The 21,348-nt window shown below is 46.5% G+C and overlaps 1 protein-coding gene across 6 annotated transcripts in view; it reads left to right on the plus strand.

Annotated features, from left to right (window-relative positions):
* camk2a (calcium/calmodulin-dependent protein kinase II alpha) overlaps nt 1-16,965 on the plus strand; it is a 111,726-nt gene extending 94,761 nt beyond the window's left edge. Inside the window, exons 13-19 of one of the 6 annotated variants that reach the window (XM_046316751.1) lie at nt 2,280-2,317; nt 5,256-5,288; nt 5,794-5,842; nt 10,017-10,092; nt 12,717-12,811; nt 13,971-14,212; nt 15,047-16,965. In XM_046316751.1, coding sequence (XP_046172707.1) covers nt 2,280-2,317; nt 5,256-5,288; nt 5,794-5,842; nt 10,017-10,092; nt 12,717-12,811; nt 13,971-14,203 — 524 coding nt within the window. In that variant the 3' untranslated portion in view covers nt 14,204-14,212; nt 15,047-16,965. The remainder of the gene's footprint in view (nt 1-2,279; nt 2,318-5,255; nt 5,289-5,793; nt 5,843-10,016; nt 10,093-12,716; nt 12,812-13,970; nt 14,213-15,046) is intronic. The other 5 variants (XM_046316753.1, XM_046316752.1, XM_046316749.1 and 2 more) reach the window with 5 other exon arrangements.
* The last annotated feature ends 4,383 nt before the right edge of the window (nt 16,966-21,348 follow it).

The raw sequence follows: 21,348 nt of genomic DNA on the forward strand, positions 1-21,348 counted from the left end.
TGAGAGTGTTGGCCATCCCTTCGCCCTCCTCTTTTCATTTGACTGAGACTGTTGGCCTTCGCCCTCGTCTTTTCATGTCACTGAGAGTGTTGGCCTTCGCCCTCCTCTTTTCATTTCACTGAGAGTGTTGGCCATGCCCTTTTCCCCCCTCTTTCCATTTGACTGAGACTGTTGGCCTTTCGCCCTCCTCTTTTCATTTCACTGAGAGTGTTGGCCATGCCCTTCGCCCTCCTCTTTTCATTTTACTGAGACTGTTGGCCATGCCCTTTGCCCTCCTCTTTCCATTTGACTGAGATTGTTGGCCATCCCTTCGCCCTTCTCTTTTCATTTGACTGAGACTGTTGGCCTTCGCCCTCGTCTTTTCATGTCACTGAGAGTGTTGGCCTTCGCCCTCCTCTTTTCATTTCACTGAGAGTGTTGGCCATGCCCTTTTCCCCCCTCTTTCCATTTGACTGAGACTGTTGGCCTTTCGCCCTCCTCTTTTCATTTCACTGAGAGTGTTGGCCATGCCCTTCGCCCTCCTCTTTTCATTTTACTGAGACTGTTGGCCATGCCCTTTGCCCTCCTCTTTCCATTTGACTGAGACTGTTGGCCTTTGCCCTCCTCTTTCCATTTGACTGAGACTGTTGGCCATGCCCTTCGCCCTCCTCTTTTCATTTGACTGAGACTGTTGTCCATGCCCTTCGCCCTCCTCTTTTCATTTGACTGAGAGTGTTGGCCATGCCCTTCGCCCTCCTCTTTTCATTTGACTGAGACTGTTGGCCTTTGCCCTCCTCTTTTCATTTGACTGAGACTGTTGCCCTTCGCCCTCCTCTTTTCATTTGACTGAGACTGTTGGCCATGCCCTTCACCCTCCTCTTTTCATTTGACTGAGACTGTTGGCCTTTGCCCTCCTCTTTTCATTTGACTGAGACTGTTGGCCATGCCCTTTGCCCTCCTCTTTTCATTTGACTGAGAATGTTGTCCATGCCCTTTGCCCTCCTGTTTCCATTTGACTGAGACTGTTGTCCATGCCCTACGCCCTCCTCGTTCCATTTGACTGAAACTGTTGGCCTTTCGCCCTCCTCTTTTCATTTCACTGAGAGTGTTGGCCATGCCCTTCGCCCTCCTCTTTTAATTTTACTGAGACTGTTGTCCATGCCCTTTGCCCTCCTCTTTCCATTTGACTGAGACTGTTGTCCATGCCCTTTGCCCTCCTCTTTTCATTTGACCGAGACTGTTGTCCTTCGCCCTCCTCTTTTAATTTGACTGAGAGTGTTGGCCATGCCCTTCGCCCTCCTCTTTTAATTTTACTGAGACTGTTGGCCTTTGCCCTCCTCTTTTCATTTGACTGAGACTGTTGGCCTTCGCCCTCCTCTTTCCATTTGACTGAGAGTGTTGGCCATCCCTTCGCCCTCCTCTTTTCATTTGACTGAGACTGTTGGCCTTCGCCCTCCTCTTTTCATGTCACTGAGAGTGTTGGCCTTCGCCCTCCTCTTTTCATTTCACTGAGAGTGTTGGCCATGCCCTTTCCCCCCCTCTTTCCATTTGACTTAGACTGTTGGCCTTTCGCCCTCCTCTTTTCATTTCACTGAGAGTGTTGGCCTTCGCCCTCCTCTTTTCATTTCACTGAGAGTGTTGGCCATGCCCTTCGCCCTCCTCTTTTCATTTTACTGAGACTGTTGGCCATGCCCTTTGCCCTCCTCTTTCCATTTGACTGAGACTGTTGGCCTTTGCCCTCCTCTTTCCATTTGACTGAGACTGTTGGCCATGCCCTTTGCCCCCCTCTTTCCATTTGACTGAGACTGTTGGCCTTTCACCCTCCTCTTTTCATTTCACTGAGAGTGTTGGCCTTCGCCCTCCTCTTTTCATTTGACTGAGACTGTTGGCCTTCGCCCTCCTCTTTTCATTTCACTGAGAGTGTTGGCCATGCCCTTTGCCCCCCTCTTTCCATTTGACTGAGACTGTTGGCCTTTCGCCCTCCTCTTTTCATTTCACTGAGAGTGTTGGCCTTCGCCCTCCTCTTTTCATTTCACTGAGAGTGTTGTCAATGCCCTTCGCCCTCCTCTTTTCATTTGACTGAGACTGTTGGCCATGCCCTTCGCCCTCCTCTTTTCATTTGACTGAGAGTGTTGGCCATGCCCTTCGCCCTCCTCTTTTCATTTGACTGAGAGTGTTGGCCCTGCCCTTCGCCCTCTTCTTTTCATTTGACTGAGACTGTTGACCATGCCCTTTGCCCTCGTCTTTTGGTGCGTTAGTGCCCTTTTTCATCATCCTGTTTCTCTTTGTGTCCCACGCAGGAGGTAACAAGGCCAACAAGAAGACTGATGGTGTGAAGGTAGGGCTCCAGCTCCACAGGGTTCTCTTCTCACCGTGGAGTAAGCCTGGCCTGGAGGAGGACTTTTGGGGTATATTACACCCACTGTCCATAAAACATGATTTAAAAATGTGGCCGTTATTCAACATTTTGTGAAAGTTGAAAGCTATTTTCACCTTCTCTGCAAAACTGAATAAATCAAACACGCTCTTTGAAAAGTTAACATCACAGATCCAAGTAGTCAATGGGATTGTGGGAGTTTCAATGTCTGCTCCATTCTCTCTGAACACACCGGCTGGCCCCACCCAAAGCGTGTCCTCCAGTCCAGTCCAGTTCGAGGACAGTATTATGAGATATGTATCTAATGGGATTAGTGCTTTGACAGTTAATCTGTATCAAAGCCAGTAGGAGAGTCTGTCTGTTTATTTGTGTTGTTTGTGAGTGTTCCACTATTATAAGTGTGTTTCTGTAAGTTAGTCTGTGTGAGTTACTATATACGTGTATCAGGGATAGGCTCCACTGGTGGTACTCCCACAGTTCCCGCTGGGGCCTTAAGGAGCAGCCGTTCCAGTCCAGGGTGTCTGATACTGGGATTAGTGGGGCATGCTGCTGACCATACAGCCCTGCCAGCTCTGCCTTATCAAAGACATTCCTCCCTGACCACAGCCTTGCCAACTCTGCCTTATCAAAGACATTCCTCCCTGACCACAGCCCTGCCAGCTCTGCCTTATCAAAGACATTCCTCCCTGACCACAGCCCTGCCAGCTCTGCCTTATCAAAGACATTCCTCCCTGACCACAGCCCTGCCAGCTCTGCCTTATCAAAGACATTCCTCCCTGACCACAGCCCAGCCGGGCCCAGAGGTTTCCTACACTACACACCGCCACACCACCACAACCGCCACACCACCACAACCACTGCCACAAGGGCCAGACCTCCACAACTGTCATACCACCACAAACGCCACACCATCACAACCGTCACACCACCACAACTGCTACAATTACCACAACCGCCACACCGCCACAACCACCACAACCGCCACAACTGTCACAACCGTCACACCGTCACACCGTCACACCGCCACAACCGTCACACCACCACCCCAGCCACAACCACCACAAGCATCACACCACAACAACGGCCACACCGCCACAACCGCCACAACCACCACAACCGTCACACCGCCACAACCGCCAGAACCGTCACACTACCACAACCTCCACAACTGTCACTAGGGTCACACCGCCACAACCGTCACACCACCACAACTGTCACACCACCACAACAAGGGCCACACCGCCACAACCGCCACACCACCACAACCGCCACACCACCACAACCACTGCCACAAGGGCCAGACCTCCACAACTGTCATACCACCACAAACGCCACACCGCCACAACTGCGACAATTACCACACCGCCACAACCACCACAAGGGCCACACCGCCACAACCGTCACACCGCCACACCGCCACAACCACCACACCACCACCCCAGCCACAACCGCCACACAGCCACAACCACCACACCACCACAACCGCCACACCGCCACAACCGCCACAACCGTCACACCACCACAACCTCCACAACTGCCACTAGGGTCACACCCCCACAACCGCCACAACCACCACACCACCACCCCAGCCACAACCACCACACCGCCACACCGCCACAACCACCACACCACCACCCCAGCCACAACCGCCACACGGCCACAACCACCACACCACCACAACCGTCACACCACCACAACCGCCACAACCGTCACACCACCACAACCGCCACAACCGTCACACCACCACAACCTCCACAACTGTCACTAGGGTCACACCGCCACAACCACCACAACCACCACAACCGTCACACCACCACAACAAGGGCCACACCGCCACAACCGCCACACCACCACAACCGCCACAACCACCACAACCACCACAACCGTCACACCACCACAACAAGGGCCACACCGCCACAACCGCCACAACCGCCACACCGCTCACCAACCAGACTGCTCACAGAGGTGTCCTGGGGAGATGACAAAGGCAGTGTTAGCAACACGAACCCCAAACACACACACACATCCTGAGCCTCAAACCCACATACATGTCCTCCCTCTGCAGAATGGAGGTGTCTTTCTACTCCCTCCGCAGCATGGTGTTCTTCTCCTCCCTCCGCAGCATGGAGGTGTCCCTCTCCTCCCTCCGCAGCATGGTGTCCCTCTCCTCCCTCCGTAGCATGGAGATGTCCCTCTCCTCCCTCCGCAGCATGGTGTCCCTCTCCTCCCTCCGCAGCATGGAGGTGTCCCTCTCCTCTCTCCGCAGCATGGAGGTGCCCCTCTCCTCCCTCCGCAGCATGGAGGTGTCCCTCTCCTCCCTCTGCAGCATGGAGGTGTCCCTCTTCTCCCTCTGCAGCATGGAGGTGTCCCTCTCCTCCCCCCGCAGCATGGAGGTGTCCCTCTCCTCCCTCCGTAGCATGGAGGTGTCCCTCTCCTCCCTCCGCAGCATGGAGGTGTCACTCTCCTCCCTCCGTAGCATGGAGGTGTCCCTCTCCTCCCTCCGCAGCATGGAGGTGTCCCTCTTCTCCCTCCGCAGCATGGAGGTGTCCCTCTCCTCCCCCCGCAGCATGGAGGTGTCCCTCTCCTCCCTCCGTAGCATGGAGGTGTCCCTCTCCTCCCTCCGCAGCATGGAGGTGTCACTCTCCTCCCTCCGTAGCATGGAGGTGTCCCTCTCCTCCCTCCGCAGCATGGAGGTGTCCCTCTCCTCCCTCCGCAGCATGGAGGTGTCCCTCTCCTCCCTCCGCAGCATGGAGGTGTCCCTCTCCTCCCTCCGCAGCATGGAGGTGTCCCTCTCCTCCCTCCGCAGCATGGAGGTGTCCCTCTTCTCCCTCTGTTGCTCCCTGGCGTCTCCATCTCATCCTGTGTGTTCCTGTCTAACCTCTTCTCATTTCTCTTCCAGAAAAGGAAGTCCAGTTCCAGCGTCCAGCTGATGGTGAGTGTGATGTTCCCCACCCTCTTGACCACGCCTCTTGGCCACGCCTCTCGGCCACGCCTCTCGGCTTTCCACCTAACATGGAAAGTGATAATAGCTTTAAAAAATCCAAACGAACCAATGAACAAGCGAATAAAGCTGTCATTCAAAATGGAGCTGGACTTTCTTTTTGTTTTTGTGTGTGACCATCCCATCTCTAATGTTGCCAAATCCCGATGCTTTTTGATATGCTCTTGGGGGTTCATTGTGGGGGTAACACATCTCTCCTTCTCTAGGTGTTTCCCTCCCTCCCATATCTCACCCTACTCCTAACCAGCTGGTCCTCAGAAATAACCAAACAGCCCGTTCTCTCTCTCTCTTAAAGGTCCAGACAGGAAGGCAGCTGTCTGTCTGTTGGAGGTGTGTGTTGTGTTGACCCGGCTCTTCCACTTCCTGGTGTGGAGAGAATACCACTTTCTATGATTGAGTGTGAATCTCTGAACCCGTCTGTGTGTGTCGTTTCTAGGAATCCTCTGAAAGCACCAACACCACTATTGAGGACGAAGACACCAGAGGTAAGGTTCTCCCCTCCTCTCACCTCTCATCGCCTCACCACTAGCAGTCTGAACATGTTAATAGGACAGTGCTGTCAGGGGGAATATAGCTCTGCTAAACTAAACAGATATCCTACAGGGGTCATATATGTTGCACACACTCACATATTAAGCTGTTGAGATGTGGCTTTCTCTGGCTCAGGAAGTGATACTCGATAATGCTAAAAATAACCCTAAAACCAGCACAACACTGCTGTGAATAGGTTCACTCTTACTTCAGTTACAGTCCATTTACATGACTGACAACCGAACAGAGGGGGAGAACAGATTGACAATCTCTGCCTTATGTTTTTCGAGAAGGGTCTACCATGACGATTGGCTACTGTGAAAACATTTCAGTTAATAAAGCAATGCAAATAGCTGCTGTATGGAATTCTATTTAATAGCTTGACTGAGGCAGTACTCTCATGAACGAATACGAGTAAGTCAGTTCTATAACGGCTGGTGGTGGTGTTGCATTGCTGTTGCTTATGCCAGTCTGAGCATCCGTGTTCTATGGAATGGGAATAAATAGATGGAAAGCCTGTCTTTTCTCTGTCAGTAAACCTTACACCTCTTACTAAGAGACGGGCCTGTCTTTTCTCTGTCAGTAAACCTTACACCTCTTACTAAGAGACGGGCCTGCTGGGAGGTGTAATGCTCCTCTTTGACTACAGCAGCTCATTGATCTTTAGGAAACAAATGGATACATTTCAACACTTTATCTCCTCCTACAAGAGTGGTTCGAGAAAATGTCATTGTGATTTCTCCAGACAGGAGCGAGATGCATGTGGCAGAGCTGCAATTAGGGCGATGCAGAGACACTGTGTAGGTGGAGAGTGGGCGATGCAGAGACACTGTGTAGGTGGAGAGTGGGCGATGCAGAGACACTGTGTAGGTGGAGAGTGGGCGATGCAGAGACACTGTGTAGGTGGAGAGTGGGCGATGCAGAGACACTGTGTAGGTGGAGAGTGGGCGATGCAGAGACACTGTGTAGGTGGAGAGTGGGCGATGCAGAGACGCTGTGTAGGTGGAGAGTGGGTGATGCAGAGACGCTGTGTAGGTGGAGAGTGGGCGATGCAGAGACGCTGTGTAGGTGGAGAGTGGGCGATGCAGAGACACTGTGTAGGTGGAGAGTGGGCGATGCAGAGACACTGTGTAGGTGGAGAGTGGGCGATGCAGAGACACTGTGTAGGTGGAGAGTGGGCGATGCAGAGACACTGTGTAGGTGGAGAGTGGGCGATGCAGAAACACTGTGTAGGTGGAGAGTGGGCGATGCAGAGACACTGTGTAGGTGGACAGTGGGCGAGGCGACAGACACAACAATGATCTCTGCAGTGGTTGAAGGTGTTGGGGGGGGGGTTTAAGGAGAGAGAGAGAGAGAGAGAGAGAGAGAGAGAGAGAGAGAGAGAGAGAGAGAGAGAGAGAGAGAGAGAGAGAGAGAGAGAGAGAGAGAGAGAGAGAGAGAGAGAGAGAGAGACTTCCTGAAGTGCATGACAAGGGATATAAACGTGTACTCGATAATTTTCTAGCTATGACAGTCAATCACTGGCATAGTCTCAATCACTGGCATAGTCTCTAGCTGCTGTATGTCAAATATCATCTGCATTCTACTGATTTCTAGGTAGTTCGAATTCTCCCAGTTCTGTATTTACTGAAGAGGGAGTTAGGAGGACAAACTGTGAGGATGTAACCCTCTGTGAGCGTCCCCTCTTCACCATATGCAAGGCACGACCTTGCTTTCCCAACTCTGAGCTGCAACCCAGAGCTGGTGGGAGTGAAGCTCTCTCTGCTGGCACAGTGCATCTCTCAGCGTGGGCAGAGAGCAGCCCCCTCACACTCAACAAAGCACTGAGAGGCAGCAGGCAGACACACACACACACAAACAGACAACACACACACATTCCAGGTCTGTACAAAAGGTCTACAAAGCTAAATATAAACTGTTGCTATACAGCAGGAACAACTCATTTATTTATTCCAGTGCCAGGAATACTGCAGTCCTACAGTCCTACAGTCCTAGTCCTACAGTCCTACAGTCCTACAGTCCTACAGTCCTACAGTCCTACAGTCCTACAGTCCTAGTCCTACAGTCCTACAGTCCTACAGTCCTAGTCCTACAGTCCTACAGTCCTAGTCCTACAGTCCTACAGTCCTACAGTCCTACAGTCCTACAGTCCTACAGTCCTAGTCCTACAGTCCTACAGTCCTACAGTCCTAGTCCTACAGTCCTACAGTCCTACAGTCCTACAGTCCTACAGTCCTACAGTCCTACAGTCCTAGTCCTACAGTCCTACAGTCCTACAGTCCTAGTCCTACAGTCCTACAGTCCTAGTCCTACAGTCCTACAGTCCTACAGTCCTACAGTCCTACAGTCCTACAGTCCTACAGTCCTACAGTCCTACAGTCCTACAGTCCTAGTCCTACAGTCCTACAGTCCTACAGTCCTACAGTCCTACAGTCCTACAGTCCTAGTCCTACAGTCCTACAGTCCTACAGTCCTACAGTCCTACAGTCCTACAGTCCTAGTCCTACAGTCCTACAGTCCTACAGTCCTACAGTCCTACAGTCCTACAGTCCTAGTCCTACAGTCCTACAGTCCTACAGTCCTACAGTCCTACAGTCCTACAGTCCTACAGTCCTACAGTCCTACAGTCCTACAGTCCTAGTCCTACAGTCCTACAGTCCTACAGTCCTACAGTCCTACAGTCCTAGTCCTACAGTCCTACAGTCCTAGTCCTACAGTCCTACAGTCCTACAGTCCTACAGTCCTAGTCCTACAGTCCTAGTCCTACAGTCCTACAGTCCTACAGTCCTACAGTCCTAGTCCTACAGTCCTACAGTCCTACAGTCCTAGTCCTACAGTCCTACAGTCCTACAGTCCTAGTCCTACAGTCCTACAGTCCTAGTCCTACAGTCCTACAGTCCTACAGTCCTACAGTCCTAGTCCTACAGTCCTAGTCCTACAGTCCTAGTCCTACAGTCCTACAGTCCTACAGTCCTAGTCCTACAGTCCTAGTCCTACAGTCCTACAGTCCTACAGTCCTAGTCCTACAGTCCTAGTCCTACAGTCCTACAGTCCTACAGTCCTAGTCCTACAGTCCTAGTCCTACAGTCCTACAGTCCTACAGTCCTAGTCCTACAGTCCTAGTCCTACAGTCCTACAGTCCTACAGTCCTAGTCCTACAGTCCTAGTCCTACAGTCCTACAGTCCTACAGTCCTACAGTCCTAGTCCTACAGTCCTAGTCCTACAGTCCTACAGTCCTAGTCCTACAGTCCTACAGTCCTACAGTCCTACAGTCCTACAGTCCTACAGTCCTACAGTCCTACAGTCCTACAGTCCTAGTCCTACAGTCCTACAGTCCTACAGTCCTACAGTCCTACAGTCCTAGTCCTACAGTCCTAGTCCTACAGTCCTACAGTCCTACAGTCCTACAGTCCTAGTCCTACAGTCCTAGTCCTAAAGTCCTACAGTCCTACAGTCCTACAGTCCTACAGTCATATTCATCATGGTGCTTGTTGTCAGCAGTTCTCAGTATAGAGCGGCGTGTCAGAATGGTGTCAGAATGGTGTCAGAATGGTGTGTCAGAGTTGTGTGTCAGAATGGTGTCAGAATGGTGTCAGAATGGTGTGTCAGAATGGTGCCAGAATGGTGTGTCAGAGTTGTGTGTCAGAATGGTGTGTCAGAACGGTGTGTCAGAGCTGTGTGCCAGAATGGTGTCAGAGCTGTGTGCCAGAACGGTGTGTCGGTGTTGTGTGTCAGAATGGTGTCAGAGATGTGTGCCAGAACGGTGTGTCGGTGTTGTGTGTCAGAATGGTGTCAGAGCTGTGTGCCAGAACGGTGTGTCGGTGTTGTGTGTCAGAACAGTTTTAGAACGGTGTGTCAGAACGGTTTCAGAACGGTGTGTCAGAACGGTGTGTCAGAACGGTGTGTCAGAACGGTGTGTCAGAACGGTGTGTCAGAACGGTGTGTCAGAGCGGTGTGTCAGAACGGTGTGTCAGAACGGTGTGTCAGAGCTGTGTGTCAGAGCTGTGTGTCAGAGCTGTGTGTCAGAACGGTGTGTCGGAACGGTGTGTCAGAGCGGTGTGTCAGAACGGTGTGTCAGAACGGTGTGTCAGAACGGTGTGTCAGAACGGTGTGTCTATGTTTCACAGTGAGGAAACAGGAGATCATCAAGGTAACAGAGCAGCTCATAGAAGCCATCAGCAATGGAGACTTTGAGAGCTACACGTAAGTAAACAGACCACATCCTGCACCCATTCACTCACTGTTCACTCACTGTTCACTCACTGTTCACTCACTGTTCACTCACTGTTCACTCACTGTTCACTCACAGTTGAAGACATGTTGAATAATAATGACTATATAAAAGATCAAGCACTATATAGTCAAAATGTGTCAAATATGTACATTGAAAACACAATGTTAAAAGCACTCTGTGTGTGTAAAAAATAATGCCAAAAATAATAATTTGTAGTTGAACTAACATATGAGACAAATTGAGCAAACGCATCATTTTTAATATACAGTATTTTTGCCTATGTTTTTTCATGTTGGAGTTAAGTTTGGCTCAACTAAAAATCTTAAGTTCAGGTCACAAAAGTTGAGTAAACAAAACAACAGGCTGTGGAACCAGTTACTTAATAATAATTAGTTGAAGCAACTAGATGGGTGTTTAAAAAGAAACAAGTGTTAGCTATTCAAAAAGTTCAGTCCTATAAGGCCATATCAAGGCTGAGAAAATATCTGTCTTATTGAGAACCTACCTCACACATTTCTGGGAGCCTAGTATTTTTTATTTGAGGTGAAGTGCGACATGTAAACACTCCAAACATATTGAGCAACACTGGATATTTCTTTGTGTGTTACTATTACTCGTTACCGTAGCCTATGCTATTAAATCAACTGTAGAATCAATCCACAATGGACTAGGACTAGAACATTCCGTGCCCCTAGCCGAATTGAAGTTGATGACAACGCAAAGCTAGTCAATAACCAACAGAGCTGGAGACAAGCACATCCAAGGAATGCCTTGAATGGCCAGTGAGTGACCAAGCCCTCGTCACACTTACAACTTGTTTATTCATCAAAACCCAGCCCTTTCACGGCACCGCCAGCTATTGCACTCATAATAACGGCTGTGAAAATAGCTCAAATATTTCGGACACACCCCTGGACCTATAGCACTACCTCCAGCGCTTAGATTTACCATAAATTACGTTTGTTAAAATAGATCCCTCTGTGTGAACCATATGAATAACAAGGCCATTGCATTCCATTCAACTCTAGCTGATGCAGATGTCAAATGTCTATATCCCCAATAGCCTATCTGAAGTGTTTGAGTAGTGTGACCCTCCCACAAGCCCACTACACCGTGACAGATATAGTCCTATTCAGCAGCAGTTTGCCTCCATACTTAGCATCCTGAGGGGAACAACACCCCAGCCTGTCCGTCACTTGTCTGTCACATCTTGGAGCATCTGTTCAAATCCAAGGGAGTAAAATTCCCATCCAGGGCAGGAGGGATCGTTTTTGCTGTGGTTGTTATAGTTCCACAGTCATGATAACGCTGTCTGCCAATTACAAAGGCCTGGAAAGAATCTGCTCCCTGCACGCTCAAACCTTTTACAACCTTTCAGCGATCTGCCCTGAACACGCAAAACACTGACATTTTTCCACAGTATCGAGTCACATGTGCCAAAATACTACGTGAGCAGTAATACCCCATGGAGGGTCAGCCTCGTCGCTTCACTGAAGCATTCCAAAGAGCAGTAACACTGCATGGAGGGTCAGCCTCGTCGCTTCACTGAAACATTCCAAAGAGCAGTAATACTGCGTGGAGGGTCAGCCTCGTCACTTCACTGAAGCATTCCAAAGAGCAGTAATACTGCGTGGAGGGTCAGCCTTGTCACTTCACTGAAACATTCCAAAGAGCAGTAATACTGCGTGGAGGGTCAGCCTCGTCGCTTCACTGAAACATTCCAAAGAGCAGTAATACTGCGTGGAGGGTCAGCCTCGTCGCTTCACTGAAACATTCCAAAGAGCAGTAATACTGCGTGGAGGGTCAGCCTCGTCGCTTCACTGAAACATTCCAAAGAGCAGTAATACTGTGTGGAGGGTCAGCCTCGTCGCTTCACTGAAACATTCCAAAGAGCAGTAATACTGCATGGAGGGTCAGCCTCGTCACTTCACTGAAGCATTCCAAAGAGCAGTAATACTGCGTGGAGGGTCAGCCTCATCACTTCACTGAAGCATTCCAAAGAGCAGTAATACTGCGTGGAGGGTCAGCCTTGTCACTTCACTGAAACATTCCAAAGAGCAGTAATACTGCGTGGAGGGTCAGCCTCGTCGCTTCACTGAAACATTCCAAAGAGCAGTAATACTGCGTGGAGGGTCAGCCTCGTCGCTTCACTGAAACATTCCAAAGAGCAGTAATACTGCGTGGAGGGTCAGCCTCGTCGCTTCACTGAAACATTCCAAAGAGCAGTAATACTGCATGGAGGGTCAGCCTCGTCACTTCACTGAAGCATTCCAAAGAGCAGTAATACTGCATGGAGGGTCAGCCTCGTCGCTTCACTGAAACATTCCAAAGAGCAGTAATACTGCATGGAGGGTCAGCCTCGTCGCTTCACTGAAACATTCCAAAGAGCAGTAATACTGCATGGAAGGGTCAGCCTCGTCGCTTCACTGAAACATTCCAAAGAGCAGTAATACTGCATGGAGGGTCAGCCTCGCCGCTTCACTGAAACATTCCAAAGAGCAGAAGGGAAGATAACCCATGCTCTTTTTCTCTCCTGTTGTCTCACTGTCTCCATCCCTGACTCCAAACCCCCCCCAAACCCCCCCCCCTATAGTAAGATGTGTGACCCCAGTGTGACAGCGTTTGAGCCAGAAGCTCTGGGTAATCTGGTGGAAGGCCTGGACTTCCATCGCTTCTACTTTGAGAACTGTAAGTTGCATTGCTCTCTCCTTGCCTCCCTCCCTCCTACTATATCAATTTCAAAATTCAAATTTTACATTATACACAGACAGTTTCAAGCTACAGGAAACCTGTGTTGAATTGTTTGGGATATATCATCAAATCCCAGAGCTGTACACAGACAGGAGGGCTGCAAAACTCTTGCTATACAGCACTAACAACTCATTTACACTCCCAGTGAAGGGGGAGTATACATATTATACACACTATAGTATAATTAAGCAATAAGGCACGAGGGGGTGTGGTATTAAGATAACATACCACAGCTAAGGGCTGTTCTTCCTGGATACAGCCCTTAGCCGTGGTATATTGGCCATATACCACAAACCCCCCAGAGATGCCATATTGCTATTATAAACTGGTTACCAATGTAAGTAAGACAGTAAAAATAAAATGTTTTGTCATACCTGTGGTATACGGTCTGATATACCACAGCTGTCAGCCAATCAGCATTCAGGGCTTGAAATACCCAGTTTATAATATATTTTTTGGAATATGCTTTAATAGTCCTTTATATGTGCTCATAAGCTCTAGCTTATGATTTCCATAATAGGTGACAAAATGTAATTTCTATTTCATGAGATGTGGTTAGGATTACAGGAAGTTGTGGAGAACAGAACCTTGGGGCCATTATCTGTAAGTGAATGTAGTGTTCATTAGCTCCTACAGTGGCTGCAGACTGAATGCTTTGGGCTCATTGTGATGAGTAATGGATGAAGCTGCTCCACTCTAATCCTCTCTTATCAGCCACTGTTCTCCCAGCGAGAGGAAACAGCTCCAATGGGCCTGATTGGACTCATTGGGAAAATGACAGAGCAAGGAAGAGAGAAAGAGAGGAAGACAGAAAGAGAGGAAGAGAGAAAGAGAGGAAGAGAGAAAGAGAGGAAGAGAGAAAGAGAGGAAGAGAGTAATTAAAGAATAGGGAAATGGAGGGAAACATAACGAGAGTGAAATTCATTAACCCTCTCAAATATTAATTCTGTAAAGCATTGGTAAAGGAACAGTATCATCATCAGTGAGAGAGACTATGGCTTACCTAGTCATAAAACAGTGTGATAACTCCTGCAGTCATAGAATGACTGATTCATTGACTGACTGTTGTCTTGTGTGTATGTTACTCCTCCTCCAGTGTGGTCTAAGAACAGTAAGCCTGTCCACACCACCATCCTGAACCCCCACATCCACCTTATCGGGGAGGAAGCTGCCTGCATCGCCTATATCCGCATCACCCAGTACATCGATACCAACGGCATGCCCCGCACCGCCCAGTCTGAGGAGACACGCATCTGGCACCGCCGCGACGGCAAGTGGCAGATAGTCCACTTCCACCGCTCTGGATCACCCTCCGCCATCACCAAGTAAGCCAGTGTGGTGAGTGGATCCTCTACTGTCTATACTGGAAACACTCAGCTGGTGGGAGATGTAGCTATTTAATATAGGCCTGACATCTGGTGGGAGATGTAGCTATTTAATATAGGCCTGACATCTAGTGGGAGATGTAGCTATTTAATATAGGCCTGACATCTAGTGGGAGATGTAGCTATTTAATATAGGCCTGACATCTGGTGGGAGATGTAGCTATTTAATATAGGCCTGACATCTGGTGGGAGATGTAGCTATTTAATAAAGGCCTGACATTATAACCTGCCCAGGGACTGCAGTTTAAAATTATCCGTCTGGCTAAAACCAGCACTTTTACTGAAACGTTGATTAATGTGCACTGTCCCTGTAAAAATAAAATAAACTCAAACATCTGTTGGGAGATGTAGCTATTTAATATAGGCCTGACATCTAGTGGGAGATGTAGCTATTTAATATAGGCCTGACATCTAGTGGATGTAGCTATTTAATGGCCTATCTAGAGATGTAGCTATTTAATATAGGCCTGACATCTAGTGGGAGATGTAGCTATTTAATATAGGCCTGACATCTAGTGGATGTAGCTATTTAATATAGGCCTGCTATCTAGTGGGAGATGTAGCTATTTAATATAGGCCTGACATCTAGTGGATGTAGCTATTTAATATAGGCCTGCTATCTAGTGGGAGATGTAGCTATTTAATATAGGCCTGACATCTAGTGGATGTAGCTATTTCACGGAGGCCTGCTTGTACTCAATGCCAGAGATTCTGTAGCTGTACAGTCATAGGCTTCTGTAATAAGGGTCAGTTTTCTCTTATTCCCTACTATTTGTTGTTGAATGAGGTCAGGCAATCTCTCGTCTTCCCCTCTGACCCCAGCTGAGCTCTAGAGCAGGAGGGTTTGAGTGAGACGTCTGTCTGAGTGACACCGGTGGGTTACCAGCCGGCTTCATGGGGACACAGAGGGACTCCCACTGACCGGCCTGAGGAACCACGAGCCCGCCCGCACGCCACATCTCATCTCTTTACTTGAAATCAGTTTATGTCTCCTCTCATATCCGTCACAAGCAAATCACATCACAGGCTCACACTATGTCACGCTCTCATGTATGTATTGTATATGCTGTGTGTGTCAGGAACATTTTAGCCTTGTTATGCTGTCTCTCTGCTCGTTCCTCTCTGACCTTCTTGGTTCTTGTCATACTACAGTACTTGGTAGAGTCACAATTAGTACAAATGGATCTATGAGTAGGATTCAATCTGTAAAATATAGCCGAGGGAAGTAGGGATGCTGAGTGTGCTGATTTTTTATAATCCCCACAAAATTTGTGAACTAGGCCTTTATTACTCCTGTTTGCAGAGCAGAGAAATCCCCCTCCCCTCAATAAAAATGATCCTCAGCCACACCCCCAACCCCCCTAAACATCTTCCCCCGGCTCTAAAGCGCTCGCAGTAATCGGCACCTACAGTTTTCCTTACACTTAAATGTTTTTATACAACAATGCTCCCTCAACAATGCTCCCTCAACAATGCTCCCTCAACAATGCTCCCTCAACAATGCTCCCTCAACAATGCAGTATATTAATATTTAATAATAACATTAAAAGTCCAGTCAAAAATAACAAGTGATAGTAATAGTAAGATAAATATGTACATAATAGAACATAATACTGTACGTAGGAGAGCATCATAGCACTTCTTTAGGTTCTTCCAATGAGGACTGAGGGTATATACCATATATCTTCCTCACTTTTTATTGTTGTCAATACAAACCCCCTCTCGCTTGTTAGAGCAGTTGAATTTACTTGCAGCGGACAGTGTAAACTACAGTATTCTGCCTACTTCAGAGTAAGAAGCAATTTAAAAAGACCATTAACACTGCCCCAGGATTTTCTGCAATAAGTTAGATTGGTGTTTTTATACTAAATAGTGTGTTCTTCTGATAAATATTTGTTGTGGATTTAAAAATGACAATTCATTTTAGAGACTTTGTTTTATTGATGTCCCATTCCCTCTATTTCGTCACTCTCCAGTGTTAATATCACTGTTTATTGCATGCAAGTATATACATGAGCTTTGGGTCTCTCTGCTTGTGTTTCTATTTCTCAAATCTGTCAAATGTGATATTTCAGATGTACTCTCAGAGATGTATAAATACTTGTATCTTTTTACTGTTCGAAGAATGTCAAAACGGGACAAAAAAAGAACATGACATTGCCTCTTAACTGCAGTATGTGTTTCCCTGTGTGTTAACAATAAATGCCTCACAGAATATTTGATTGTGCGTTGAAAAACTGCCAGATATGAATTTGATTGAAACAAAACGTGTTTACTATTGGCAGTTCAACACAGATTTATATCAAACTTTGTACTGTAAAGCAATTTGTGAAAAATCTGCTGAATACGACAAACAAATGTTTTCCTAAAAAAGATTTGATAGAAAAGGATAAAAGAAGAACCACAACAGCCAAATCCTCTAGAACTGATTCTACAGATTGTATACTTGTTTTATACAGTAGTTTAGTATTTTAGTTTGAATGGCCAGGCCTACAGCCTACAGCTTTAAAACAGCATAAGAACTTCCACCACACTGCTGCTCTGATGTTGCTGTTTCTGTCCTGGCACCATTGAACGGAGCACATTGAGGACCTTATGGTACTGTATAGGAGCACATTGAGGACCTTATGGTACTGTATAGGAGCACATTGAGGACCTTATGGTACTGTATAGGAGCACATTGAGGACCTTATGGTACTGTATAGGAGTTGTACTGTATAGTAGGATTTATTGAGGACCTTATTCTGTATAGGAGCACATTGAGGACCTGGTACTGTATAGGAGCACATTTATGGTATTATTTGAGGACTGGTACTGTATGAGCACATTGAGGACCTTATGGTACTGTATAGGAGCACATTGAGGACCTTATTCTGTATAGGATACGAGATGCTTATGGTACTTTAGGAGTATTATTTATGTTATTCTGGATATGAGATGCTTTCTTTATATTATTCTGGATATGAGACGCTTTCTTTATATTATTCAGGATACGAGATGCTTTCTTTATATTATTCTGGATATGAGATGCTTTCTTTATATTATTCTGGATATGAGATGCTTTCTTTATATTATTCTGGATATGTGGCTCTTTATTTATTTATGTTATTCTGGATATGTGAAGTGTTCTTTTTATTCTAGACATTTTATTATTCTGGATATGAGATGCTTTATTTATATTATTCTGGATATGTGGCTCTTTATGTATTTATGTTATTCTGGATATGTGAAGCGTTCTTTTTATTCTAGACATTTTTATTATTCTGGATATATGCTTTCTTTCCTTTGAAGCATGCGAGTTTGTAATGTGCTCGAAGTTAGTGTGTCTGTTTTTAAAAAATTATTTTCTGAAGGGTCAAAGTCGTCATTTGCAATTGTTATGTAATATATTGTGAATGTGGGTCTGTAAATAAAAACATTATAATGATAAGGTATTCCATATTTTTTTGTAATATCTTTCTGTATTTTTTATTTTATTTGACCTTTATTTAACTAGGCAATCAATCAAATGTATTTATGAAACCTTTTTTACATCAGCCCACGTCACAGGGTGCTGTACAGAAACTCAGCCTAAACCCCCAACCAGCATGCAGTGAAGATGTAGAAGCACGATGGCTAGGAAAAACTCCCTAAAAAGGCCAGAACCTAGGAAGAAACTTAGACAGGAACCAGGCTATGAGGGGTGGCCAGTCCTCTTCTGGCTGTGCCGGGTGGAGATTATAACAGAACATGGCCAAGATGTTCAAACGTTCATAGATGACCAGCAGGGTCAGATAATAATAATCACAGTGGTTGTAGAGGGCAACAGGTCTTCAGACTTAGCAACAGCAGGTGCGGTAGAGAGAGTCCAAAACAGCAGGTCCGGCACAAGGTGGCTCGTCCAGTCAACAGGTCAGGGTTTCATAGCCACAGGCAGAACAGTTTAAACTGGATCAGCAGCATGACCAGGTGGACTGGGGACAAAAAAGGGTCATCAGGCCAGGTAGTCCTGAGCCATGGTCCTATGGCTCAGGTCCTCCGACAGAAGAGAGAATGAGAGAGAAAAAGAGAGAGAGAATCAGAGAAAAAGAGAGAGAGCAAGAATTATAGGGAGCATATTTAAATTCACACAGGACACCGGATGAGACAGGAGAAATAATCCAGATACAGTGCCTTGCGAAAGTATTCGGCCCCCTTGAACTTTGCGACCTTTTGCCACATTTCAGGCTTCAAACAAAAGATATACAACTGTATTTTTTTGTGAAGAATCAACAACAAGTGGGACACAATCATGAAGTGGAACAACACTTATTGGATATTTCAAACTTTTTTAACAAATCAAAAACATAAAAATTGGGCGTGCAAAATTATTCAGCCACTTTGTAGCGCCACCTTTTGCTGCGATTACAGCTGTAAGTCGCTTGGGGTATGTCTCTATCAGTTTTGCACATCGAGAGACTGACATTTTTTCCCATTCCTCCTTGCAAAACAGCTCGAGCTCAGTGAGGTTGGATGGAGAGTATTTGTGAACAGCAGTTTACAGTTCTTTCCACAGATTCTCGATTGGATTCAGTTCTGGACTTTGACTTGGCCATTCTAACACCTGGATATGTTTATTTTTGAATAATTCCATTGTAGATTTTGCTTTATGTTTTGGATCATTGTCTTGTTGGAAGACAAATCTCCGTCCCAGTCTCAGGTCTTTTGCAGACTCCATCAGGTTTTCTTCCAGAATGGTCCTGTATTTGGCTCCATCCATCTTCCCATCAATTTTAACCATCTTCCCTGTCCCTGCTGAAGAAAAGCAGGCCCAAACTATGATGCTGCCACCACCATGTTTGACAGTGGGGATGGTGTGTTCAGGGTGATGAGCTGTGTTGCTTTTACGCCAAACATAAAGTTTTGCATTGTTGCCAAAAAGTTCAATTTTGGTTTCATCTGACCAGAGCACCTTCTTCCTCATGGTAGGTGTGTCTCCCAGGTGGCTTGTGGCAAACTTTAAACAACACTTTTTATGGATATCTTTAAGAAATGCCGTTCTTCTTGCCACTCTTCCATAAAGGCCAGATTTGTGCAATATACGACTGATTGTTGTCCTATGATCACAGAGTGTCCCACCTCAGCTGTAGATCTCTGCAGTTCATCCAGAGTGATCATGGGCCTCTTGGCTGCATCTCTGATCAGTCTTCTCCTTGTATGAGCTGAATGTTTAGAGGGACGGCCAGGTCTTAGTAGATTTGCAGTGGTCTGATACTCCTTCCATTTCAATATTATCGCTTGCACAGTGCTCCTCGGGATGTTTAAAGCTTGGGAAATCTTTTCGTATCCAAATCTGGCTTTAAACTTCTTCACAACAGTATCTCGGACCTGCCTGGTGTGTTCCTTGTTCTTCATGATGCTCTCTGCGCTTTTAACGGACCTCTGAGACTATCACAGTGCAGGTGCATTTATACGGAGACTTGATTACGCACAGATGGATTGTATTTATCATCATTAGTCATTTAGGTCAACATTGGATCATTCAGAGATCCTCACTGAACTTCTGGAGAGTTTCCTGCACTGAAAGTAAAGGGGCTGAATAATTTTGCACACCCAATTTTTCAGTTTTTGATTTGTTAAAAAAGTTTGAAATATCCAATAAATGTCATTCCACTTCATGATTGTGTCCCGCTTGTTGTTGATTCTTCACAAAAAATACAGTTTTATATCTTTATGTTTGAAGCCTGAAATGTGGCAAAAGGTCGCAAAGTTCAAGGGGGCGAATACTTTCGCAAGGCACTGTATAACAGACTGACTCTAGCCAACCCGGACAGGAAGATCAAGTCAGTTACTCAACCCACTCAAGTGGGGCACCCCTCCTATGGATGGCATGGAAGAGCACCTGTAAGCCAGTGACTCAGCCCCCGTAATAGGGTTAGAGGCAGAGAATCCTAGTGGAAAGAGGGGAACCAGCCAAGCAGAGACTGCAAGGGCGGTTCTTTGCTCCAGTGCCTTCCCATTCACCTTCACACTCCTGGGCCAGTCTGCACTCAATCATAGAAGCTACTGAAGAGATGAGTCTTCAATAAAGACTTAAAGGTCGAGACCGAGTCTGCGTCTCTCACATGGATAAGCAGACCATTCCATAAAATGCAGCTCTATAGGAGAAAGCCCTGCCTCCAGCTGTTTGCTTAGAAATTCTAGGGACAATTGGGAGGCCTGCGTCTTGTGACCGTAGCGTAAGTGTAGGTATGTAGGGCAGGACCAAATCGTAAAGATGGGTAGGAGCAAGCCCCTGTAATGCTTTGTTGGTTAGCAGTAAAACCTTGAAATCAGTCCTAGCCTTAACAGGAAGCCAGCGTTCAGAGGCTAGCACTGGAGTAATATGATCAAATGTTTTGGTTCTAGTCAAGATTCTAGCAGCCATGTTTAGCACTAACTGAATTTTTTTGTGCTTTTTCCAGGTAGCCAGAAAGTAGAGCATTGCAGTAGTATAATATAGAAGTGACAAAAGCATGGATACATTTTTCTGCATCATTTTGGGACAGAAAGTTTCAGATGTTTGCAATGTTACGAAGATTGAAAAAAGCTGTCCTAGAAATGCCTCAAATCAAATCAAATCAAATCAAATGTTATTTGTCACGTACACATGGTTAGCAGATGTTAATGTGAGTGTAGCGAAATGCTTGTGCTTCTAGTTCCGACAATGCAGTGATAACCAACAAGTAATCTAACTAACAATTCCAAAACTACTGTCTTATACACAGTGTAAGGGGATAAGGAACATGTACATAAGGATATATGAATGAGTGATGGTACAGAGCAGCATACAGTAGATGGTATCGAGTACAGTATATACATATGAGATGAGTGTGTAGACAAAGTGGCATAGTTAAAGTGGCTAGTGATACATGTGTTACATAAGGATGCAGTCGATGATGTAGAGTACAGTATATACATATGCATATGAGATGAATAATGTAGGGTAAGTAACATTATAGCACAGAGGTGCAGTGCTTTAGACCGCTGCCTCACTCGGGAGCCCCTTTCAAGATATCAGTTTTAGTAATGCTATATATAGGTCTTTAATCATAGTATTATACATTACTGAATTGATTTGATTATGATGAC

The sequence above is a fragment of the Oncorhynchus gorbuscha genome, linkage group LG20 (genome assembly GCF_021184085.1).
Source record: "Oncorhynchus gorbuscha isolate QuinsamMale2020 ecotype Even-year linkage group LG20, OgorEven_v1.0, whole genome shotgun sequence".
Lineage (NCBI taxonomy): Eukaryota > Metazoa > Chordata > Actinopteri > Salmoniformes > Salmonidae > Oncorhynchus > Oncorhynchus gorbuscha.